Here is a 26996-nt window from a genome sequence, read left to right on the forward strand (position 1 = left end):
TATTCATTTATGCCAAACTACTTATTAATTACGACTAGTTTCACATACTGACAACTCTTACATAGCACTAGATCCAAACATTCCCTTGAACATCTACATCATGTACAAGGACTGATGAGATCTAGATACGCCTCGATCCACAAATTTGAGAATGAGGTAGACATTTAATCTAGTATTTACAATATGACTTTATACATAATGAATTGACATCATACTTCTTCAAATATTGTTGCCTGTTTTGGAGGATGTTCGATAATTCCAAGTTCTTCCTCTATTTTCATGTGTATGACCTCTCCATTCTATTACAAGTAAAACCCAGGATCCATTCTCCACCAAGTTTCATTTTGGAAGTGACGTCCATTCTTCATCTCCACATACCAGTGTCCGAAATAACTGCCAGCCCGCCTGCTCGTGGCTGGTAAATTTTGTGTCATCTGCATGAAATTTTCCTCAACCTATCTGTCTTGCCGATAATTTAAGACTACTTAAATATTCAGTTTTAATAGAACTCCTCATAGAGTCTCATGTAATTTATTTGCATTTTTAATGAATTTAAGACTCGATTTGTCTCTTATTTTTCATGACTTTTAATATTTATAATGTCTGAAAGCAGGCAGGTAACTTTGAAGATGGGCAGGCAACATTTATGGGTCACCTGCCCTACTGTCTAATTGGGTTTTACAATTATTTCAAACACTGCCACATACAAACTTGGGCAATTTGTCCAGGGGATTCAGCGGTAGAAACTAACATTTTTTTAGTCCACTAGTCCTGATAATGATAACATATAGCAAAACCCTTGAAAATGGCATATTTCTACTAGTCCTTCTGATACCGTAACTAATGGGCAGTTTGGCAAGAACTACAGGCGTAGTGCCAATTTCTAACGCTGGTATTTATCATGGTAGAATGGACATATTATACACTCGATAATAGCGAATGATTCAAGTTAGTGGCATTTATACATGCACCTATTCATTGCTTTCTCCATATAGTATCTCCTAAACAATGTCAACATTCAAGTCATTTATGAATTAGTGAGTGAGTGAGATAAAAAAAAATTAACGTTGCATCAGCATTATTTCATCCATATAGCGATGAGAACAAGTTGACATATACACAATTTAGTCATCAATACAAAGTTATATTAAAAAAAAAGATTATCAAACATATTTGGGCATAACAATATTATATATAACTGTTTAAAACACGGGCATAAGCCACCAGTAACCAAAGTAACCAAAGGTAGGCCACTTACTGGGGATCATGGGGACTTAATGATTTAGTGCAAACAGATATAATCAAGAACAGTGAAAACATAACGGTACAGTTGCAGTGAATAAGTTTCTCGTGTAGGGCTGCATCTCGCAAGCACGAGCGCACCCGCGCGCGCACGCACGCAACCACGCACGCACACACACAGAGTCAAAATGTCTACTTCCTCCTTATAAGGCAAAGATCTGCCTGTGTCTTGTGCAAATATAACAACACGACAGGCTGCATGAAAAATGAAAATACCAGTTTCTTGGCATTGTAACCAGGAAAATATGAAAAACGAGTAAAAGCGTAATATAATCATCTGGATTTGTCAGTGTCAGGTCAGGTCAGCTTAAATAAAACATGGCATTGCTATGTCATCCCCAGCATATTCGTGGATGATAAACTTGTGACACTGACATTACATCATAAGAGAATTGTGTAGGATTCAATTTAAAATAGCTACTTTGTGAAATTCTCCCTTCTCATTCTAGGGATGAATAGGGAATTTTATTACAAGAAACACAAAGTATTATAGCAGACAAACCATTCTGTGAACAGCAGTGGGGAAGACACAATCAGATATTGTTTAGTCATGGCACCACAGATAGAGGGACGGCTACTGATTAAGGGGAGACAACTCCAGGTTAGAGCCACTACAGTAGACAACAAGGGCAGATTTGGTATGCCTGACACAGAAATTGATAATAGTCCACTTACAATTGTTAATGTATATGCACCAAATGTAGAGAAGGCCAGGTAAGTATTTTATAAAGTAGTATATGATGAATTGGTTAAAACCTACGTTCCTGGGGATGATATTATAATTGGGGGTGATTTTAACTGTCCTGAACCCTTCCTTGGATAGAATACCCTCAACAAAAACAAGCAAATCTTTGTCAAATATAATTGTTGAATTTGAACTTTCAGACTTTTGCCTAGAGTGAGAGAGTGAGTTGGGTTTAACGCAGCTTTTAACAGTATTCCAGTTATATCGCGGTGTGTCAGCTTAATGTGGGAGGAAAGCCCGAAGTGGTGCAGGTCTCAGGCGTTTACCTCTTCGGTGAAGCCCACGAGCACGGGTATGGTGCTGACAAACCTAGAAACATAATCGGGGCGAATCAGGATTCGAACCCACAATCATTGGTTTCTGCGTTCCCAAGGGACGCAACTCTGCACACCGAATTGCTGTGCCTTAGACGACTGGGCCACCTGGGCCACCTGTGCCCCCTGACATTTGCCTGGATGAACACCCACTGGAAGGTAACACTATCTCAAAAAAAGAGGAATTATTACTCTCTTGGATAAAAAGGAAAGGCCTCTTATTAACGGAAAATAAGAGAACAATTTCATTAAAAGCAGATGATGAAATAATTGGCAAAGCTGTTGCAAATAGATTAAAGTCCATCTTACCAGATTTAATTCATCCTTCTCAAACTGGTGTTATAAAAACAATACATTGGTGAGAACATTAGATTTTTATAAGATCTCTTGGAAATGTGTGATGATTCTGAAATAGGCATTATGGTTTGTTTGTTGTTGTTTAATGCCACACTTGGCAATATTCCAGCTATATGAGCCTGGACCACACAATCCAGTGATTGACAACATGAGCATCGATCCATGCAATTGGGATCGATGACATGCATCAACCAAGTCAGCAAGCCTGAAAACCCGATCCCATTAGTCGCCTCTTACGACAAGCATTATTGTGTCTTTAGACTTTCAAAAGGCTTTTGATTCAGTTGATCATGGTTGATTGGGACTTGATGTTAATTTTTGTGAAAAGTTCAATTTTGGACCTGAGATGTGTAATTGATTTCTATTTTTAATAATTCCTCAGAAAAGTTTTTACATAACTATATCAACAGCATACTTAAAGGGCAAGTTCACACGGAAATGAACCATTTTTTCTTGTACTTTTTCCACATTAAAAGTGTTAACATAGAAGTATCATAGACAAAAATATAAAAACATCATATTTAATTAACATATTTATTGCACTAAAACGATTTATATTCTTCACATTTACCAAGTGTTCTTTTTCCATAACAAAAACACCATGGCTTATGCCCCTTGCAATATGACGTCATTGGTGCCAATTGATAAACATTATGACGTCATCATGCTTTGTTAGAGCCGCTTCACGTGGTGTAGGTACAGTTTTGTGATTCTAGCATCTCAGATGCCAGCCAGAATTGTGTTATGCTGAGTCACCACTGCGCCAGAGTGTGTCGTAGACCATGTTGTTTTACCGCAAACTGGTCCTTGATATCTTTTGCGTTGAGAATAGACAGGGACCAAGTTGAATTGGCACCAATTACGTCATAATCTAAGGGGGATAACTCAGGCCTATTTCGCTCGTAAAACGAAGGCCTCATAACGGCATGTCACTTTCACACTATTGTGAGCTTCCTACTTTCACTGTGAAAAAAAATGAGTGTATATTTTCAAACACAGATACTAACTAATTCTAAAATTGCGTTTTGTTTAGAAAAAGAAAGAAAGTGATTTTTGCGTGTACACTTCCCCTTTAAGATTGACTTATAGGGGAGGTAACTCATAAAGCACTGGTGAACCAACCACCTGGTACGGAATAAGATGCAGAAACTGAAAATATTCTTAAAAAACTGAAATATGTACACAAATACATTTATTAACATTGGATAGTGTTTATAATAAATGCAACAAATAACAGCTAACAACATATGGTCAGCTCTCACATTCCATTACATTAACATTACAGTTAGGGAAACAACTAGTCTTCCCTTGGTAGAAAATATATGTGTGTCCCAAGGAATGCTGACCATTAATGAATTGTATGTCCCAAAATTTGTATGTAAAAAGCAAAAATATCTTTAAAAAAGTCAGGATTTCACTTTAAAAAAGCACTATGGCACTCTACCTCACCTGGATATGTACTGTACAGGAAGTAAAAAATCTCAAATGCCAAAAAAGACTGTAACTATACAAAAAGGTGACACAATTCAAAATATTGTGAACTAACACACTAACTTTCTTTACATTTTGAATAAATAGCTGTGTAGTGGCCTTTCATACCAGCTACAACAACATTCTGGAATAAACATATGGCAGTATTTACAACAACAAAAGCCAACAAATACGATTTGTTTCGAATAACAAGAGGGCCTGTTATTTTACTATATTGTACTTTGTTAGTACTGCTGGAAATGACATGCCCTACACTTCCAATAACTCCAGTATTTCAGAGTAACAATGAAGTATTGAAGTATTATATTAGTACTGCTGCCCCATACATGTTCCACCAGTGAACCAACACTTATAAAAAAATATTCAGGTTCATAGTTTTAATTCAAAAATATCTCTTTTGCTGTTTTAGCTGAAATGACTATGTAACCCCTACTCCCCACCACTCCGCAGAATGTCAAATGGACCAGATTGAATATCCTCATTATACCGGTAAATCCTGTCAAATCAGATCATAGTGTTCCATACTGCTACACATCTGATTTTGATGCGATTGGTCAAATCCGACCTTTGTAGCTACCATAAAATTACTAAAGCCTTACCATCAGTGGTAGCCTTATCATCAGCAATATTCCAGCTATATGACTGTGGTCAAGTCTCGGCCAGACAATCCAGTGATTGATAACATCAGCAACAGAGCTTCGATCCACGCAATTGGGATACAATGACATGCATCAACCAAGTCAGTGAGCCTGACCACCCGATCCCGTACTCGCCTCTTACAAGCAAAGTTGCCTATTACAGCAAGCATGGGTTGCTACAGACCTATTTCAAACCGGATCTTCACTACCATTCAGGATAATGCAGCTTCATTCTACGACTGTAATTTGAGCTTACAAGACAGAGTACATATACAAGATCTGTACTCAGGTCTAGTGGCTCAAACTGAAAACTGTATGGGAACAGGACTTCATGAGCAATCGTGTCAGGGTTACATTATCTATATTAGTCCAAAGTTTTTAACATTTTGGGCTTTTTTTTGTCACATGCTTCATGTTCATGAATATATTTACACATTTTGACTGCATCAGTGGCAGATAAAGTCAATATATTATATCATTGACAACATCTTGAAAAGTGATCAAAATAAGACTTTAATACTGCAATAAACAAAAAAACACTAAGTAACTACTCATACATGCACACACACCATATTCACCTTTGTAAGTGACATCTATGTTTCTGCTCTGATTTGTCACTGGTAAATTCATTAGCAAATTTAAGCTACTCAATAGATCTCATCAGTCTCTCAAGTAGGAATTGTAATCTTCCAAAATCAAATCACCTCCAATTTCCTCTTGAAAAATCATTACATCATTCTGGCGAATTAAAATCTAATAAAAGCTAATAATTCTACACATGCAGAACAGGAAACTTACACTTCTTGCAAGTAAGTAGCCAGACCGTTAAAATAAGAAATTATACAAAGTAATGTAAAACAACCTCTCAATAAACATGATAAACAGACAAAATTAACAAAAGACAAAAGGGCAAGGTCATCCATAACCCCCGCATTGGTAAATACAGGGTCAGAGATTTTTCTTAAATTTATTTTTCAAGTTTCCATTGCAACAACCATACATTTCTTTACCAAACTTGGCACATAGATTGGCCTAGTGGTGAACTGGTGCCTTTTGATAGTGATACCATTTCATTTGCAATTATTAAAACTTGTTTATGTATTCACAAGTAATTACCATTGCGGGGATTATCGATGACTTTGTCCTTTTGTTCATATCAATAATTGTTCATATCCTTCAACATATTCAGGATTAAGACTTCTTAAGACACACTGGCATGTGGTTAACTATCACACAAGACAAAGACTAAAAAACATACATGGCAACTTAAAACATTCGGAAACTGCTCCAAAAAATTCAAGTCCAATGAAATAACAAACTGTTCAAATAAAAATGTGGCATTTTTATCCTTAAACATGTAAAAAATGCCTTTGATTAGAACTCATGTCAAACTCTCAAGCAACACAGTCTTGCATGGAAGCTGATATTGTGTTTTATATTCAGTGTCAAGAGCATCCTGAATCATCCAGTGTATTGTACCTTTATTCTATCACGGGAGCAGTGCACTTTAACGGGCACACTTTTTCAGATCCAATTAGCGCTGTTTGGGCTCAAACACGCTTCACTGGCTCGGTTAATTAGTGCATTAATTAGCTAACGCTCTACCACTGGACCAAGAGTGCCATCACCTGGACCCACTTGCACAAAGTGATCTTAGCGCTAAGATGATCGTAACTCCCATACTTTAACATTGGCTTACAATAGTCTTAGCGCTAAGATCGCTTTGTGCAAGTGGGCCCTGGAATTTGTGCTCATTTAACGGGTCGTTTTCACCTCATTAACCTGCATGCGCCGTTACTGATGTCATACCTTCTCTATTCATCTTTCCGGAGAAGCCACACCTACCACTGTCCATCAAAATGAGTAACCAATCGAGAGACGAAACGTGTTAAAACGGACATTACTCTAATAGGACTACTCATTGGATTTTTTGAAACACTTCAAAAAGGTAAGAATTTATGGCTAACCCTAGCCCTAAGGATTGAAAAGGGGTGTTGGATCGGTAAGGTGTGTCAACTCCCTAAGATTGAAAAGGGTTGCTGGATCCGAAAGGCGGTTCAGTTCTCTAAGATCGAAAAGGGGTTTTGGATCCGAAAGGTGTGTCAGCTTTTTAAGATCGTAAAGGGGTGTTGGATCGCAAAAGCATGTCAGTTCCCTAAGATCAAAAAGGGGTGTTAGATTGCCAAGACATGTCCGCTCCCTGAGACAAGTACGAGTGTATTCGATCGTGGGCCACGGTAGTGGTATAGCGAGACAGCGGTAGCGCTATAGCGCAATAATTGAGCTGTTGGTAGATGGTGAAGCTGCGCTGGTAAATTGCATTGTTGCCTCTATCATAATATCTTGCCTGGACCAACTCAACACCTACATCACAAGCTCCATCACTCTAGTCACTAACAGATCTACAGTCTCTGTTTCAAGTACATGAAAGCAAGCAAAGTATATAATGTTGCAGATTTAGCTTTCAATAAGTCAGATGAAACACTCCCACTGCTCCAAATGGATGCCGTATTGGCGTATTGTATGGATGAAAACTAGTCAAATAGGGACGGATGGCAAATTACAAGCATATCAAATATGCGGAAAACAATTCTATTTGCTCTCATGATTAATTTTGGCACCAAAATCCGAATGTACAACTCAGGGTCTTTGAATGATCACAGCACAATATCATAAGAGTACTCGTCAATTCTACAAAACGAGCAGCACGGTACTTATTGGATTGAAAAAATATGACTCGTACCGGATAATGACCAGTACTGCACACCCCGGGATACAAATCAGCACTAGCCCATAGCAGTTGCAATGTTAAGGTATCCTAAAGGCTAGTAGCATTTCAAACATTTTTTAAGGTATTGCTATATGTTATCAGTATTGGGTCTAGGAGACTTTCTTGGTTAATTTCTACCCTTGACACATATGGATGAAACATTATCTGGACCACTGCATTCCCCCTCAGGTTTAAACATTCAGGAAGAACCCTGGGGTTTTTTCCTAGGCTAAGAAAGGTGCTGAAGCCCCTTGGGTTTATCCACTGAAGAGGGTTTTATATTTCATAAAAGCCCTCTGAGGTGTTTTATCAACATGAAGAAGACTATGTAAAATGTATTCGTATCAAGACACATCTTTATATGACTATTAAACCTTTACACACGTCAGTTCAGAAATCAACATAGATCCTGTAGCAGAATTGACTAGATAGCACAACAGTATATACAGCAAGAATGAATTGAATTCATCTTAGCAAATCCTTGAAGTTCCTTAACGCTTTGCTTGACTTCATTGACAAACAAGGGTTTATACCACTGGTCAAAACTAACGAGTCCATAGATCATTTTTGACTCGTGGTTTATGTGAAATAACCAGATTTTGAAAAAAGTAGTCCCTCTCGATTTTCACTCGTCTCAGGCTAATGAACTTGTGGCCATGTCTATCCCTGACATATAACAACAGTAAGCTACAGGTTTCTTATGCTGCACTCTCACAGTGCCAGATCTGGTGGGTGTGCTTGGCTTCACCACTGATTGAATCTCAGCATAGAAAACCTCACAGATTCAAACCTAGATTTACCTGCTTAGGCTTAATAAAATAAAAGAATAGGTTTTTCAAGCAATGGTTTTTGAAAATATAGGGTGTGTGTTTGTTCAAACTAGTATGTAACCAAATAAACATTTGCATTTAGGCCACGTCCCCTTCAAATGGTGTATTACATTAAAAGTTGTTACGTATGGTGTTCCCTCGTTATTGCGTGCTTCGGTTATAGCGCACGGTAAAGCATGGCTCCCAAAATTTACCAACATTTTTAATTAACTCAAGTTTTCCAATCACACGATATTTTACCCCATTTCAGAAAACATTATCAGCTGATCACCGCGATCACATAACACCGGAAGTACCAGTAAACAAATCCGAACTGAAGTACGCAATTTATTCCTATCATTATGATATCTGGTAAACTAGAGTTTGCAATATATATTCAATATTTCATTCAATAATCATAATAATGTTTACAATAATTTCGGCGAACTTGTATGTGAAGTGATCGGTCGATCGCACAACTCAACGTTATTTACAGCAACCACGGTCAGATTACCGCTATTGACGCCTTGAAATGAACTTTAGTTGCAAGAGAATGGATACACATGTCATAAATGCAGTACCATGACTCGCTAAAAGTCATATTTGAGACAGTTTGACTATTAAATGTCAACATTTTTTTTTACACAGTTTGAGGCCAATATTATTTTGGCCCAAAATCAGCATGTCAGTAGAAAAATTTGTATAACATATTCCTGGTTCATGCTAATACAGTATAACTAATATGGCTCTGTAAAGGTGACTTGTAGTTCACTGATAACAGGATCTAAACAGAGAAGCGGCTTTGAATGAAATATTAAAATACCTCAGAATTTAAAAAACTAAGAACCTGATAAAATCTCAATTTAAAAAAATAAAATAGTTTCCTCATTTGTCTGCCAGGGCTTTAGGGGTCCTTAGGGGTGTGCGCTTGACACCTGACGTTGATGGTTTTTGCAGGTCCCTCGGGTGTTCACTTTGTTTGGGGGTCTGCTTTGTGGAGGTGACTACATTGCCTTCTGAAAGATATGCAGGACATGTGAATGATTCCTATGCTGAGCCAATGAAGGGTGCAGGTGCAATCACTGCCTTATTAAAGCATCCTAAATACTGATGCAATTGAAATTTTATCAGTGACAGGGTATATTGATTATAAACCTATTTCAAAGCTGTATCTAACTTTGAGAAATGTTTTCAACACAAAGACTACAACATTCCAACATACATTGCTTCACAGATTAGATGGATATATTAGATAGAACAATGAAGAACGAAGCCAGGTTTATTTCACAATAAATGTTAACTTGTGAACACAAAAAACAACAACTACACCACTCTTTCAATCAGAGAGCTGTATATAGGGGTATACTATCCAGCGCCCAGAACTATGTTTATCTCCCTGATAGGGGCCAGGAATGCACTGGACCCGCCACCTGATAGCTAAGTAAATCATCATTGGATGTTTTTGTTTGTTTGTTTGTTTGCTGCTTAAAGCCGCACTCAGCAATATTTCAGCTATATGACGGCGGTCTCTAAATAATCAAGTCTGGACCAGGCAATCCAGTAGCTGACATCATGAGTATTGGGATACGGTGACATGCATCAACCAAGTCAGGAAGCCTGACCACTCAATCCCGTTAGTTGCCGCTTACAACAAGCATAGTTGCCTTTTACGGCAAGCATGGGTTACTGAAGACCTATTCTACCCCGGATCTTCACAGGTCTTTCCACAATGTCACCTATGAGGAGGTGGAAGATGATTAAAGCAAATGCCTATCAATTTTACATGCCAATTAGTGTTTGACTGAGTGAGAGTGAGTTAACATGGTTAAGAATAATGCTACTTTGAACAATATTCCAGTTATATCATGGCTTGTCAGCTTAATGTGGACAGAACGCCATAGGTGATGCAGGTCTTAGACGTTCACCACTTTGGTGAAACCCATGAGCACGGGTATGGTGCTGACAGACCTATTCTACCCCAGATCTTCACGACAAAACCTAGAAACATAATCAGGACGAATCTGGATTCCTGACTCCTAAGGGCCACAAATTGGGCACCTTAAACAACTAGGCAAACCTTGCCACCACTCAACAACTGATCATTCGACAACAAATTTTCAAACTCCACAACCCCGATGCTACTGAAGTTACTTTGAAATATATGACCTACTTTGTACCTTGAGCTGTTGTGCATCAACTTCGACCACTACAAATGACACTGGTATAGACGACGGGTCAAAGACACTTCTAATAGTCACTGGAACATTTCTTCCTTTCTCGTCTACAAACACGTCCCCAATCTGCTGATGTATGCTTTTACTTGAGAGGGAGCGGATGTCAATGAGGACTGCAAGAGCAGCTCCTGTCTTCAGACAGGATGGCAGGACCTTCTGAAAGGCTTTCCGACAGTACGCCTGGAAGTTAACCACAGTTTCATCAATCTGCTTCAGGATCATTATGGTCGTATGACCTGGAGTCCCAGATTTGGAGGACTGAACATGTTCAACAATGTCATTGACACCATCACTTTCCTCCAACTCTGGTATCAAAATATTTTCCTGGGGATGAACAAATACATGACCAATGTTCCTAAACTTCTCCCCAGTCCACTGAAGAATCGTCTCCACCTCAAGTCTGCCCATCTCCAAATCTTCTTCATCTGTTTTTTTGGTAACCACGGTAGCCGACGTCCACGTCACCATGTCAGGCTCGGTCTGTCCCGGCATAACACCTAACTTCTCCCGCATCTTCCCATCCTCGTCAATGAAGTCATCCAGCAGCAGCACAAGGGTTCTCTTGCCATCAGGCTTGAAGACGCCTCCTTTCTGCCCTAGTTTGGAGATCTGCGTGGTGACCCTGGTCCAGTACAGATCGTGAGTTTGGTTGATGATGTCCTGGTTGTTCAAACGTTGCAGGAAACCTCCCTCGACCTGGTACAGATTCTTATCCTTCCCCTCCAGGTACTCATTATCAAACATCAACTTCGTCACCTCTGGGATGTCTTGCTTTCTGAAATGTGTTAATCAAAAAGGTGAGTGAGGGAGTATCTCAGTTATGTCATGACATGTCAGCCTGATGTGGGAGGAAAGCCCCCAGAGATGCAGGTTTTAGATGAATACCAAATTCGTAAAACCCCATCTCCACGAGGCAAGACTGCCCTTTCAAGACAACTGTGCTAAAACATGCTTGGGAGAGGACTATCATATACACCAATAGTCCAATCAGAGAACATTTTACAAAATCAACATCCAGGACATGAAAACATGGCCTGATCTATGGCCACAGCCACTGCATGTTGAGTGAGTGAGTGAGTGAGTGAGTGAGTGAGTATGGTTTTACGCCGCTTTTAGCAATATTCCAGCAATATCACGGCGGGGGACACCAGAAATGGCTACCCGACTGCCCCACTGTATGTTGAGGTTATTCCAACCATTGAACAAAGACAAATATTTTCAAAGTCTTTCCAAGTTTTCCAAGTACTTAGTGACTTTTATATATAATTCAATGCAATCTTCATTGTACTTTAACTTGAACGACTGAAGGCTTATCACAATTACTGATATGCCGTGCTATTTTTAGACAAACCATGCTGAGTGTTTCATGTTACTGCAATGTGCAGTGTTACTTGATACTTTAGTCTGTATGCCTCTGTTATTGTAAGAGCGAAATTTGACAGTAATAACTTTACTTTGGTAATCTGTCCTTTGTTTGCCTGGTAGTCACCAGTTGTGTGAAGCCATTAGAAACAAGAAAACAGAGTTACTACTATCCCCCGCCATGGGGCACATTATGTTGTTAGTTCTACAGTAGTGAATAACAGGGAAGTTAATGTTACCTAGAAAAACAAAGAGTCCTATAAAGCCTTGAGAAGAAATAGGTTTGGGTGGCTCTATGTTACAAGAAAATCTGATAAAATGTGTAATGAATACACTCTGGAAAAAATAAATTATCGCACCTATTTACAATTGTCTTGATAACTAAGTATCTCTTACAAAAGTCTTCAAAGTTTCTTTCATTTAACTTCAGTAGTTTCTAAGAAAACTTGTCCCACTTCAGACTCAATGCACTAAGTAAAATAACATGGATCAAGGGTTCTCTTCCAAACCTAGGTTTTGAAAAGGGTCACTTCTAAACCGACTTTAAAAGTACAGTTTCCACCCTTGCCGAACTAGGCTGGAATTCCTGGGCTTGATCGTAGCACGACCAGTGGCTATTACGAGATATGTCCTTTCTATGCCTCTGCTATTGACCAATCAGATTCAACCTCTCGTATCACTTGCATTTGTTTCGAACAAAACGTAGGCGCCCAGTCAAGACGATCTGATTGATAATCAAGATCTATATTGTGATAAAACGAGTCTTACATCGCAAAGTGCATCAAATCACGTGAGCACCTTGAATAAAAGCATGAAAAGAAATTAGAAAATATCTGTTGACAACGAGTTAGCGGTGCACATGCTTTGCAAATCCTGCAGTCCACCGAAATCTGCATGACACTTTACAAACCTGATTTCGATTTCGGTGGGCGATTTTGATTGGACTATGCATAGACTAGTTAGTCCAGCCAAAATGTAACTCCATAATACCAGCCTAGTTCGGCAAGGGTGGAAACTGGACTTTTATAGTCAGTTAACTCACTTGCCTCTGGAAGATGCTTCTAAACCTGCTTTGAGGTTTTACATTTCAATTGTAATACCTAGGTTTTACAATTAACGTTTCATTAACTTGCCTCTTGATATGTTCTCAATTGTCTTTGATGATTGGTTAAAAGTCAAAATTAATTTTTTTTACATGAAACTTCCATAACGTGAATCGAAGCTGCAACCTCACATGACATGTTACGTTTTGTAAGCCGCTATTTTCGCACTGAGCTACCGGTGCAGGTGATGAGAAATTGTTCAGTTTATCTACACTGTAGATATCGCTCCAATGAAATTACATCACAATGCTTTGCAGACCATTGTGACGTCACTGGTTACCATGACGTCACAATCAAATGACATCACTAATTGCTCTGCTACTGAAGCTGTTTGCAGTACTTTTTACACTGAAGACACTGCTTATTACTGTCTACAAATTGAAAAAGTTGAAAGAACGATGTTGGATGATAAATAAAATCTCACCCTCGTGTCTTTTGATATCAAATATATCAACACTCGTTGATAAAAGTGGCAAAAGTCCTCGGCAAGCCTCGGAATTTTTCCACTTTTATCAACTCGTGTTGATATATTTGACATCAAAAGACACTTGGGTGAGATTCTCTATTTATCATCCAAAATTGGCTCCCACTGGAGATACGGCTAGAATGAGATCAAGCGATATCTACACTGTAGATATCGCTGCAATGAAATTACATCACAATGCTTTGCAGACCATTATGACGTCACTGGTTACCATGATGTCACAATCAAATGACATCACTAATGGCTCTGCTACTGAAGCTGTTAGCAGTACTTTTTACACTGAAGACACTGCTAATTACTGTCTACAAATTGAAAAAGTTGGAAGAATGATGTTGGATGATTAATAAAATCTCACTCGATAAAAGTGGCAAAAACTTTGGCAAGCCTCAGAATTTTTCCACTTTTATCAACTCATGTTGATATATTTCATATCAAAAGACACTCGGGTGAGATTCTCTATTTATCTGCCAAACTCACACGAAGTGCTCTGTCAAGTCCTGAATGAAGCAGATCATGCTTTGTTTTGGGAGACACAGAGTGTGGTCAAGGTCCTGCCAAACAAAGATGTTACTGGTCTTCACGTCCAGCTTCCTGCTGACTTGTTTCTCCAGCTGCTGCCTCAATTTCAAGGTTGGCTTGGCCTCACCAACAATGCACACGGCACAAGCTGCAACAAACATCACAACAATTAAATATTAGATATATCAAACTATCAAACTATTGCAACTGTTGCCCACCGATAGTACCATATCATTAGAAATTAATAAATGCCAATACTATTGTCAACAGTAATACACAATAATTGACAGTTTCAATAAGTCATACGTAAAACACAAATTATCCCAATTTAAAACTTCATTACATGTATTACTACTTCAGATTAGAGTTACTTCCCTTTGGGATGAATTTGCCACCAGGAGGCACATGTAAACATGGTCCAGTGTTGGACACTGAACAGAATTCAGTGGTCCAAAGGAACAGCACATAGAAAAGAAATCTACTGGTCCTGTTGAATCTCTATGGTCCTGACCAAAAATGGTTTTAAAAGTTATTTGCTTCATTGAGCAATTAGAGTGAGAAACAAGCCAAGAGGGTAACCATGGTAACTTAACCAAATTCAGTGGTCCAAAGGAACAGCACATAGAAGGTAACCATGTACCCTGTAGGATTGTTTCCGTTAGTGGTTTTGCTTAGAATATTAGAATCAATCTATCGCTGATTTCAAAAGTCAAACTTTAAATTACTTTGTTCATCTTCAAATAAACACTAGACCACTGGCATTTATTCAATCTTTTTAATTTGGCTGGTCCTTAAGAAAATATGCTAGACTCGGGACCAGTGTTAGTGTCGAACACAGGTAAACAATCAACACTGGGCCATGTTGGCCAGCTAAACCAGGGGTTAACGATATGAGCAACTACCTACAATGACACACAACAACCAAGTCACCAAGACCAAACACCCCATTTAATAATATTGCTTCTTATATTTTGTATCTCAAGCAATGGTCGCCATGAACATCCCCGCACATGAGAGATTGAGGGAAAATATTAAAATGTGTAAATCATTTTTTTATTGATCAGCTAATACCACATTAACATGTCAACCTGTTTAAAATCAGAGTTTAGTTCACTCTACAGCTAATCAAAGAACTGAGGACATCCCGATTCATGTCACCTTTCATGTGAACGACCTTTCACCCTACCAATCAGAGCATCACTTTCCAGATCAGGAAATGTGACAGTTGGAAAGTGTTTTCTAATCATGCAACCTTGAAAAGGTTACACAGGGTATTCAGAACAAGTTAATGGCTTTACGACTGAATCCGTCAAATCTCTCGCTTTAATATGGGATAAACATTTCAACAGAAGAGACTTTGCATAGCCTGAGGGATGTACTGCCTTACAATCTTCGGCATCTATTAGGCATTTCAGAATGTTCTTTTGTTCCGTTTTCAATTTTTTTATAGAGAACATTGTCAAAATATCTTTCAAAGAGTATCCGGAAAGTAAGTTGATCTGGAAGGAAGTTATCTGATCGACTAGGTCGTCGTCCATGGTAGTCGCCATCATTGTGAAGCTATACGAGATAAGAACAGCGATCTGATAGGATATTGCGTTTACATTACAAGGGGCACGACTCGTGATCTACGCGAGGTGGGGGCAAGGGCCGAGCCAAAAATAGTGGCCTTGATGTGGCAAAGGTGGAAACTAGGCTTTGATATGGGCTAGTGGACGCACATGCCTTGGGGAGATGAACTACATTATGACTTACTGTCCAGTGTGCTCCCACGTGGAGGTTTAGAGGACTTCTCGCTGCTCGCCTTCCGATCCCCTTTGTGATCCACCTTTCGATCCCCTTTGTGATCCACCTTGTGATTCTCTACCGCCGAGGTGGTCTCACACTTGTTTTTACCACCAGGGGATGTGAAAGCGTTCATTTTTACAACCAACTTCTTTCCATTTTTCTTCTTCAAACTCTCAGCACTTTTTGCAACTGACGATCCACTTGATGTTTGGCTCTTTTGATTGTTATTTTTCTCAGGGCTATCTATCTTAACACACTCAATAGTAAGTTCAGGTAAATTACAGTTTAAAGCACTTGCTTTTGCCTTCTTAGTTGGCGAAGAATTGACAGATATATTGTCAGCTTTTCTTTTCTGTTTTGGTGTGTCACTTCCATCTGAATGGATTCCATTGCCAGTGTAGTTGTCATCGCAGTTGCCTTTGAGGAGGTCAGTGTCGTTACTACTTGACGAGAACATCGACTTGTCTCCTGATTCATCCGGGAGGTGTTTCAGAGTAACCTCTCCAGCGTGGCGTTTAATTGGGGATTCAGTATCACTGATATTTACCAAAGTTGTATTTGTGTTTTGAGAAAGTGCATCATAGTCAAACTCCTGATAATCTTCGTCATCTTCACAGTCCCCTTCATCATCACTGCCAACATCACTGTTGTTGTTGTTACTGGATGAAGTGGAAAGGTCTGAAAGTGATGATAACATGACCAATGTTTAATGAATAATTCCGTGAATTTACAGATCCCCAAAAGAATATGTTTTGCAAAAGGTACTCATATGTCTGTCAGTTTTTTCTGTTTTTTCTAACATAATTAATAAAATCTAAATATTTTTTTACATTTGTACACTTATTATACTGCATTACTGCTTGATGCATCTACTGCTTACCTAACAACAAACAAAACACCGCCTAGCGATGGACCTTGATGAAGAAAAAATGTTGTTTCTGTTTGAGTCTACTTTTGCAAGGACCCATTACCGCTGTCATGTGACTGTCCGTTGTGATGTCACATCTCGTCACAATACTGCTTGTCACATGTGCTAAAACGTTTTTTTGAAGCTATGGTGGGGAGGCGGGTCTATGACAGGTGGGCCCAAGTCAAGTGCTGAACGCTTAACCTTGTTCAATCTCATCCATCAGAAAGAAATGAGAATTGAGGATAGGTCAATGTAAACACACAGTAAAAAGAAAATAACGTAAGCTAAAACCTAACAAACTGCATAACCGAGCTAAAAGCTAAAAGCTGGGTAGAAGGACGATGTGCCAGACCAATGGCCTTAGTTGCCCCCACCAAATGGCCTTTAACGATTAGCGCCCTTTAAAGACAAAGCAAGCGTGTAGATGAGTGAGTGAGTGAGTTTTAACATCATTTCAGTTATTTCACGGTGTGTCAGCTTAATGAGGGAGGAAAGCCCGAAGTGATGCAGGTCTCAGACGTTTACCAATTCGGTGAAACCCCCCGAGCACGGGTATGGTGCTGACAAACCTAGAAACGTAATTGGGGCGAACCGGCATTCGAACCCACTCTCATAGGTTTCTGTACAAGGGACGCAACTCTGCACAGCAAATCGCGGCGCCTTAGTGTCCCCCCCACCCCCCGCAGATGAAATCTGCCAGGCGGTGGGTAAGGTAGTTTGCTGTGAGGGGGGATGAGTTGGTTGGACCACTCTGAGAGGGGTAGTGGATCATGGTTGATGAACCACCCTGTCGCTGGTCACCAAAGTCAGAGCAAGACCCTTTCTTTCTTTGATCTTTGGTATAATCCTGGGAAGTTGTTTGTTTGTTGTTTAACGCCGCACTCAGCACATCTTCCCCGAGGCAAGAGAGTTAACTGACTATAAAAGTCCAGTTTCCACCCTTGCCGAACTAGGCTGGTATTATCGATGATCGAACCCAGGAATTCCAGCCTAGTTCGGCAAGGGTGGAAACTGTACTTTTAAAGTCAGTTAACTCTCTTGCCTCGGCAAGATGCACTCAGCAATATTCCAGCTAAATGACGACAGTCTGTAAATAATCAAGTCTGGACCAGATAATCCAATGATTAACATCATGAGCAATTGGGATTGATGACATGCATCAACCAAGTCAGGGAGCCTGACCACCCGATCCCGTTATTCGCCTCTTATGACAAACGAGGAGACATATGTCATAAGTTGGTGGTTCTGGTGAGTCGCAAACAGATCAATGTTTGGTTGCCTGATCAATGTTGTGGAAAGCCCTTAAGTGAAGTTTCCATTCCATGGCAGCCACCCTGTCTGGCTGGGATAGGGCGTCAGCCAGGATGTTCCGTCATCTGGGATGTGCAGGAATACCAACTTTAGTCCCAGACAATCCTCAAGATGAAAGAACTTGAACTTCTGTTGCAGAAGGGAGTGAGAGTGCGTTGTCGCTTTATTGAGCAGGCTTTACACCACCATGCTGTTGTTGGTGGATATTGTGAGTTGGGTGGACTGTAGCTGTTCCCGTGTGCTAGGTCTGTAGTACACCAGCCCTGAGGCTGTCTGGCCCTGTGAGTGAGCACCCCGAAACTGAAGTGTGGTGTCTTCGAAAAGATTCGGGCTCGCCCGGGCGCTCGACTCTATCGTCCACCATTTGAGACGAGTCCTTGGTAGAGTAGAGTGATGGCACTCGTTGAACAATCATCCTCATCTTGTCTGAGTCCTTCTTGGATACCAAAAAGGAAGGATAGTAAAAGGCTGGTGTTAACGCTGGGGCGTGTACAATCTCTACAGCTCTTTTCTTCTTCAACAAGATGTCTATGTTGAATTTTAGTTGGATTTCCTTGGATAATCCCAAGGTGGAGGAGCTGTGGTCAACGATGGAGCACCTCTTCAGACGGTAGCCGTAGCTCAGTTCGTTGAGTATGGTGTCCTTCAGTATGGCTCAGTTCTGACAGAGGAGGCTCAGTCTCCCACCTACGGGGGTGTCAACGATTGGGACGACTGAGGAAGGATGTTCCCAGTCATGATTGTCCAACGCTTCGATGTTTCCCCCTCTTGTCCTCGCCCCTGCCTTGGAATTTCCATTTACAGGAGCCTACGAAAAGAATCCTGATCCTGATCCTTGAGGGATGAGCATCTCTCGGCTTGTAACTGTCCGACCTGCCAGTTCGTTGGGATAAGCTTTGGGACACATGCTCTAATGCCTTAAGAGTGGTCTCATCCAGAGCATTATTGGAGACCTTATCGTGTGTCAGTGTCTTGGTCATTGAACAGAACGCTAGCTGACCATAGTTGACGGAGGAGCCGGCGTTTAAACTCTGAATCCCAGTTGGAGAGCGCTAAGAAACCAAGCCTGGGTGTAACAGTGATCTCCACTAGGGCTGCTCCGAGGTGGTTCCTCATGTGGTCAATCTGATGCTGTTGAAAATCAACTAACGTCTGAAAATGGTCTTTGCAGTTTTAGGTTAACCTCTTATAAATCCTGCAGGTCCATCGTGCAGGTTGTGGATAAAGATTTTAGTATACACCTGATTTCAGTTTCAATGAAAGCAAATCTAGCGCCTGGGACTTTCAGCATGGTTGGTTTCGAACGGCCAGTCATCCTCTGCAAATCCTCATCCAAAACGTGAGCCTGGTCCGCTACAGCAAAGACATGGATAGGAAAATCGTGCTTCCTAAATTTAGGCACTTTGAATGATGGGAAAAGCGTAACCCTGGAAAAATCTTCGTCTAGCGCAGTAACCATATCCTTCAGCATAGGATCCACTGGTAGAGATGTGGGCTGTGACCATATGGTATCCTTGGCGCTACTAACTCATGACGGTCCGCTACCCCTCAGGAATCTGCACTAAGCTAAGGTGAGTATTCCATTCTACAGAGGAATCTCCATCCTCGTTGCCTGATACATCTGATGAATCAGAATGGTGGTGATGTGCTCATCTCGTAGGTGAGCAACTTCGGCTACGGTATATCGCTCTTACTCTAGCAGAGTGACAAGTGAGAGTGAACTGTGGTGTTAGTGCTAGCCAATGGCATATTAGTTGTAGCAGAGTGTGCATCTGGCGTCTGATAAATGTTAGACGCAGGTGTAGGAGCTAGCGCTTTGGTTGTCTGAGGCGTAAGTATTGTAGTTGGTTGGTTGGTTTGTTATTTAACGCCGCACTCAGCAATATTCCAGCTATTTGACGGCGGTCTGTAAATAATCAAGTCTGGACCAGACAATCCAGTGATTGATATCATGAGCATCGATCCACGCAATTGGGATCGATGACATGCATCAACCAAGTCAGCGAGCCTGACCACCCGATCCCGTTAGTTGCCTTTTACGACAAGCATAGTCACCTTTTATGGCAAGCATGGGTTGCTGACGACCTATTCTTCCCTGGAATCTTCACGTGTCCGTAAGTATTGTAACTGGCGCTAGAGGTTGATACGTGGGCGCAGGCGTCTGGTATATGTGTGCCATGTACAGCTGTAATCGGCAAAATTTTTATGAGTTTTAAAGTGTATGAAATATAAACACGTGAAACTCTACATAACGCCAAAGGCTACTGGTATTTAAATATACATAAGCATGTTAATACCTAGCTGAAAATTGCAAACAAACTTGACTACCTCTGTAATAGGTAAACAAATGTAACTCAAATTCAAAAGGCGGAAACAATGAGCCATGTAAGCCGTCTTCTTACGTGGAAAACATATTAATACACAATCAAGTGAAAATAATATGGAAAGAATACATCACCCGTCGCAGACATAATTTAGTGTGGTAACAAAATCATAACCATATAATTAAGCGAAAGTTGAAGTTACAAGCAACACACGACCTTCCTTGATGATGAGCGGTAATATAAATTGGATGTGACATCACAACCTGTCATATGACAGTGGCGGTGGTCCTGTAAAAAGCAGACCTGATTTGGAAACAGCTTTTTCTTTTTTTTACCCAGGACCATCGCTAGGTGCTGTTTTCTTTGTCAAAAGGTAAGCAGTAGATGCATTAAGGAGTAATGCAAGTAAAAAATCTAAAAGTTTCATAGTACCCCTGGTAACTCAGTCGCTATGTGACCTCGGGTTCGGCCAATTCGGAGCCTCCATCATTTGGTTGTGGGCCAGTTAGTTTGATAAAGGGCTGGTAACTTTACAAAGGAGCAAGCCCTGCATATACAAACTTGTTGTTAAATCTACCCCTGGGATGGGTATAACTCACAGAAGTCAAACAAGTCGAGCTCTGTGCAAGAACTTCATGCAAACACTACAGTTGCCTGATATTGAAGCGATGTACAGAATAGAGTCTGCAAGGCTATGAAAATGGGACATGAGAAATATTGGCAAAACAACCTGACCACTCATTGGTCAGATCAGTCACTGGTTTCTCTCTCGCTGAAACCAGACTGTAGTTTGAAACTGGATTCACTGCACAAACCTTATTGCAAGCGGCAACCACAATGATTAGTTGGGAGGGGTAAACTTTCCCAACAGCCTATGCTTGGGACAGGAGAAAAGAATGTAATGCAACAATCAACCAAATCAAAAGGAAGTAACTCACAATGTTTCAAATTTTTCCTGTATTTATCTTCATGTTCTTTGCAGCAGAACACTCTGAAACACAAAATATTCCATCATAATCTTCGGGGAGACAATACTGATACAAATGTTTACGCAAAGAGTTCTGAATATGACACATTTTGTATTTTGTTTTTGCCACACTCAGCAATATTCCAGCTACATGATGATGGCCTGTCTGGACCAGACAATCCAGTGATCAATATTGTGAGCACTGATCCATGCAGCTGGGGTATGAGGACAGAGCATAACAACCTGAGCCATTCGATGTCTTACTTGTATTCTGTATTCTTCAGAAGCTGCAACATTCAGTTCTCAGTTAAAATAAGATATTACCTTGATATGAATGAGGCAATGTCATTTAAAGCAAATAAATGATCAAATTTGGGCTAGGGCAGCCAGTAGTTGACAGAATCCAGATTGTTCAGGTATAACACATAATCAGTGAAGTTACCCACATTGTGATACAGACCCGTGAAGATCCGGGGTAGAATAGGTCTTCAGCAACCCATGCTTGCCATAAAAGGCGACTATGCTTGTCGTAAGAGGCGACAAATGGGATCGGGTGGCCAGGCTCGCTGACTTGGCTGATGCAAGTCATCGTATCCCAATTGTGTGGATCGATGCTTATGATGTCAATCACTGGATTGTCTGGTTCAGACTCGATTATTTACAGACCACCATCATATAGCTGGAATATTGCTGAGTGCGGCGTTAAACAAACAAACAAACATAGTGATACAGACTGCACAAATAACCATAGGTTTAGATAATGGGGCCAACCTATTTAGCCTTTAAGAATTTTTAACTTTTTCACCAATGAGCACTCAGCTAACATGCACAAACGTCAACATTTCATGCCTGAGAACATGCACAATCACAGGCAGTGGTTGGGTTCGCTCGAAGTCTGTCCAGTAAGGGTGATCTTCACCTGTAGAGCACAGTTTTCTCTCCTCTATTCTTGATATGAACAACCAGTCTCTTCGTGACAACATTGGGAGACATCTTGGCACAGTAGTAGTGGAAGGAACGTCTGCAGGACCGTACGGCACATCCTGCCGTGGCTCCCCGAAGGACATTCTTCTTCTTCTTCTTGCCACATCCACAAACAAAACATTTCTGCAACAGTAACAGCATGTCCAACAGTGTTGTGTGAATGGTCTGCAGTGGAACCAGGTCGATTGTATGGCAAACACTCAATCCATTGCCCTACCCAATATAGAGGCGCCGGAATAAGACAATATTAAGGTTGAAAAGGTTTCCGTGCACCACGTTTATAAACTCTATAGTTCAAAGTATTTTCCATTGTATAGTTGCGTTTTCAAATACAGTTCATATTTTGGTTCCGTTATCTGCTAATTAATTCAATATTTTATCCTATATACTTTGAGCGCCTCCGTGGTCTAGTGGTAGAGCGACCGCCCGGTGAGTGGAAGGTCTGGGGTTTGATCCACGACCGCGTCATACCAAAAGACATTAAAAGATGGTACTTGTTGTTACCCTGTCTGGCGCTCGGCATTAAGGGGCTAAAACAAGGACTGGTGGGCTCAGAGTCAGTATACTGTGTCTGAGTGGGGTATTCATGTTAAACTGCGGCATGGTATCTCAGTGAGCTAGCACTATAAATCGGCATCAGTCCGGACTAGTACAAGCAGCCACACAAACACACACACGTACATGCACGTCGCTATATAAGTGCAATAATCTTGGACGCGACGTTAAACCCCATTTCACCTCACCTCCTATATACTTTGAGTATAATTAAAAAACATAAAGTCCAATATTTGATCTGATCATGGATCACAGGTTCTTAACATAAGAATAGTAAACTGTACTCAAAAAGTTTCTAAAAATAAAATAATGTCATGGATCTGCACATGCTTCAATCTCCAGAGCAAAAGTTATGTCCCTTGTTTTGTTTACTTGGTGTTGCAATCTTCAGAATGACACTCACAGTTTGCTTTCCACGCTTGTATTCATCCAAAACTTTTGCAATCTTGAAGCCTCCAAAGTGGCTGAATTTATATTGAGTTAGAAGGGCCGAATATTGCTGAAAATACAAAACAAATAACATGAAAGTCAAAACTCTAAAATGATAATGCCCGTTAATGCTCTGCATATTCATATCAATGATATTAAGTTTGTTTATCCATTTATGAAAAGAAGACACTGGTTACTTTTGTACAGCACCTAATATTATGTATTCAAAATTACAATACACTGAACTACAAAAATGTCAATAAACATATTATACAAGAAAATATCTGAAATGTCTTTTTCTTCACACCTACCACCTCAATGTTTTGAATACAATTTTGTAATAAATAAATAAAATCATGTCTAAGACTTATGTAGTAAATAACAACCAGGGTTAATTTAAGACATTGTTTGCATCTGTTTACTCACCATGCACTTGTGATGAGCAACGACCCATCCTTCTTTCGTTATTTCCGAGTGCAACATCCCACAGATGTCTTCAGCATCCTTGCGCCGACAGAAACCACAAACACCTTCCTCCATAGCTACACAAACAAACCACACATGATTGGTCATGATTGGTCATCATAGTTCATACACACGCTGCTAGTTGCCTTTTACGGCAAGCATGGGTTGCTGAAGACCTATTCACAGGTCCCGTCATATAGCTGGAATATTGCTGAGTGCAGCGTTAAACAACAAACAATCAATCATACACACACAGAAGAAATGTGATATCATCAGTCATGCTGATGGTTGTTTGTTGGTTAACACTGCTCTTAGCACAAATCCAACTATATGAAGGCAGTCTGTAAATAATTGAGTGTCACTCAAACCATCAAGTGATTGACATAATGAGCATCAATCCATGCAATTGGGATACAATGACACACAATCAACTAGTCACCGATAAGCATAGGTTGCTGGGGAACTAAATTCTTAACCTGAATCCCCACTGGACATATGCGAACAACCACAAATAATAAGCATCAATACATTTTCAATACCTAACCTGTTTAGAAAAGCTATCTGAATGATGGAGACAAACAATATGAGGAAAAAACATTAAAGTGAAAGAAACAGGTCTTTAAACAGACTAATGACAGGGTTACCATGGTTTGTATGCTCATCAGTGTCTTCTTGCCATTTACTACTTATCAAACTTCGGCTTCTAATTGCCAATCACAAGCACTTGACTCGTGATTACGTTTTTATACGTTTCTATTATAATGCTTGCTTACAATACGATAAAACCTTAAGAAACAATTCGGCAGGAATATTTTTACTTGCGACACATTTTAAGACTTATAAATGCTGTTAGTAAATGTGTTTGTTTACAGCTTTTTCTTTATTTTGGTTTTGACATATAGATCTACACATTTTATGTAATCAGCTGATATCAACATATCTATTTCAAAATACCGGTTATTCGTTTGATCATTTCATCTCGACACTAACTGTTGACATCGCTGTTCTAGAGTTCGGACATTGACTGGGTACGTAACGTTTTGGAGAAATGTGAAATTTTGTTTCGAAACTAGGTCTCTAAATATTTATCTCCACCATGACACGCGCGTGTGCCCGTGATAACTGAAGGAAATGGTGAAGTTGTGATATAAAATAATCATCTCTATTCTCAAGGTACTGCAACATTACTACGTACTGTGTGTTGCTTGTGAACTTTTTTCTATAAACTGATAATATTCAAACATCCATCTATCAGTAAATGGCGCCAAATTTCTCAATAGTTCCTTGCAGTAAAAAATTCAGTTGACATCGTACAATTCCGTACTTAAAGGACCACGTCACTAAGAACGAGATAACTAAAAGACAAAAGACATTCCGATTGAAAACACTACTGGGCTCCGGTCTACATATTATATATAAGAATAGAACGGAAATAACATTGAGCGTAGAAGGAGGAAACCTTTATATAAGCGCCATCTAGTAACTATTCAGGGGAAATAACCTAGTTCCACTGTTGGTTGGCGCAGCAAGGTTGCGCCATAAGCTGGTTCCCGGCTCCCTATGCGCGTCGTCAACTATATTGTGATATTGGAGACGGGGCCCAGCTTAGGTTGCGCCAGTGTTCGTTGGTTCTAGACTGGTACCCCGTCCTTCGCCTCCGCACAAAGTGCGCAAGCGGTGAAGGTCAGACAAACCAGTCAGTCACTGGTTCCCGCGGTGACTTGGAATTACACGATAATTAGACTTTGTCGCGGAGCATTTCGGGACAAACCAAAAGTTGAGTGAGAATGCAACACGTACTAATCAGGGATAAGCCGCACTCGCATCTTTCCGTAACCGTGTCCCGATACGAACTTTTCGGCTAACCTCGCCCCTTTCCGCCCCTTGTCTTCAACTGCAAAGACGTCGATCCATTGGCCACCACTCCATTCGTCACCACTCGCCCCTTTCCGTATCTGTATTCGGCTTGTCCCGGAATAACACGAGTTATCACGAATGGGTGTTGCTCATGAATGCATGTTAAACTTACGGAAATGTTACATGGAGGCACGAGCGCCACCTGACGACACTGCGAAGGAATTTTAAAGTGTCAGCACTAATAATAGCATATTGGCATACGCAATAATTGAGTTTAGACAGTGCGCTATCCCCAAATAGCGAATCCATTGCTAGGCAGAGATTCTAGATCGATATATATATACATGATATTTTTCAGACTCTGCTCAAATATAAACCCTAGGTGCATTGTGCAGGAGCGGTCCATGAATGCTTTCATGAATATATATATGTTGAGTGAGTGAAATATATATAAATATATATATTTCATTCACTGGACGATAATGTAGATGGGTGGGGCCGTTTCAGCGAGCACTCTGTGTAAAATTACTTAACATCAGATGTGTCGTACAATTCTGTAGAAGGACACATATCGATCTACTTGATAGAATGACATATAGATCTACGTAAAGAGGGCTTGTATACTCCCATAGGACACATATAGATCTACTTGAATGTGGGTTGTATGCTCCTGCAGAACATATATAAATCTACTTAAATAGAGATTGTATACTTCTGTAGAACATATATACATCTACTTTAAGAGGGGTTGTATACTAGTATTTCTTTAGGACAGCAATATTCCAGCTCAACTATATGACCGCGGTCCATAAATAATCGAATCTGGACCCGACAATCCAGTGATTGAAATCATGAGCATGCCGTATAGTACACCTTAAGAGTTCGCATGTATTACGTGCCATAGCTTCCATGGTAACCATGGCTGCATTAGAACAAACTATACAACCATGCAGCATATTCTTGCAGACATCAAAGTATTATCTGTTGATGAAAATGGACAAAAATCTAACTTCAACAACCATCCAGACGGACATGGTGTCAACTTTAGGGGATGATGCTCCTTCCTTTGCCAATGTTAAGAGAAGGACATCGGAGATAGAGGATAAGGGAAAGCCTCAAAGAAGAGTCAAGTGCAGAAAGTGAGTGAGTGAGTATGGTTTTACGCCGCTTTTAGCAATATTCCAGCAATATCACGGCCATGTCGGTAATCGAACCCGGGTCTTCGGCGTGACGAGCGAACGCTTTAACCACTAGGCTACCCGACCGCCCCAAGTTCAG

The 26996-nt window shown here is 40.3% G+C and overlaps 1 protein-coding gene across 3 annotated transcripts; it reads right to left on the bottom strand.

Moving 5' to 3' along the window:
- Positions 1–37: 37 nt before the first annotated feature.
- On the bottom strand, positions 38–25233 carry LOC139468398 (uncharacterized). 3 transcript variants are annotated; one of them, XM_071250343.1, is made up of 9 exons: positions 25057–25233; positions 23823–23938; positions 23371–23466; positions 22348–22535; positions 21400–21452; positions 15884–16594; positions 14087–14276; positions 10597–11435; positions 38–9442 (listed from the first exon to the last, which is right to left on the bottom strand). In XM_071250343.1, exons 1-9 carry the CDS (start codon positions 25103–25105, stop codon positions 9312–9314), a joined length of 2373 nt encoding a protein of 790 aa, XP_071106444.1. In that variant the 5' UTR covers positions 25106–25233; the 3' UTR covers positions 38–9311. The 3 variants fall into 3 exon arrangements, with proteins under 3 accessions (XP_071106444.1, XP_071106445.1, XP_071106447.1); XM_071250344.1 differs by lacking the exon at positions 25057–25233 and adding an exon at positions 24506–24956; XM_071250346.1 differs by having other exon boundaries at positions 9335–9442; positions 10604–11435.
- Positions 25234–26996: the final 1763 nt, after the last annotated feature.

Source organism: Haliotis cracherodii, unplaced genomic scaffold (genome assembly GCF_022045235.1).
Source record: "Haliotis cracherodii isolate W230 unplaced genomic scaffold, xgHalCrac1.p SCAF_2, whole genome shotgun sequence".
NCBI lineage: Eukaryota > Metazoa > Mollusca > Gastropoda > Lepetellida > Haliotidae > Haliotis > Haliotis cracherodii.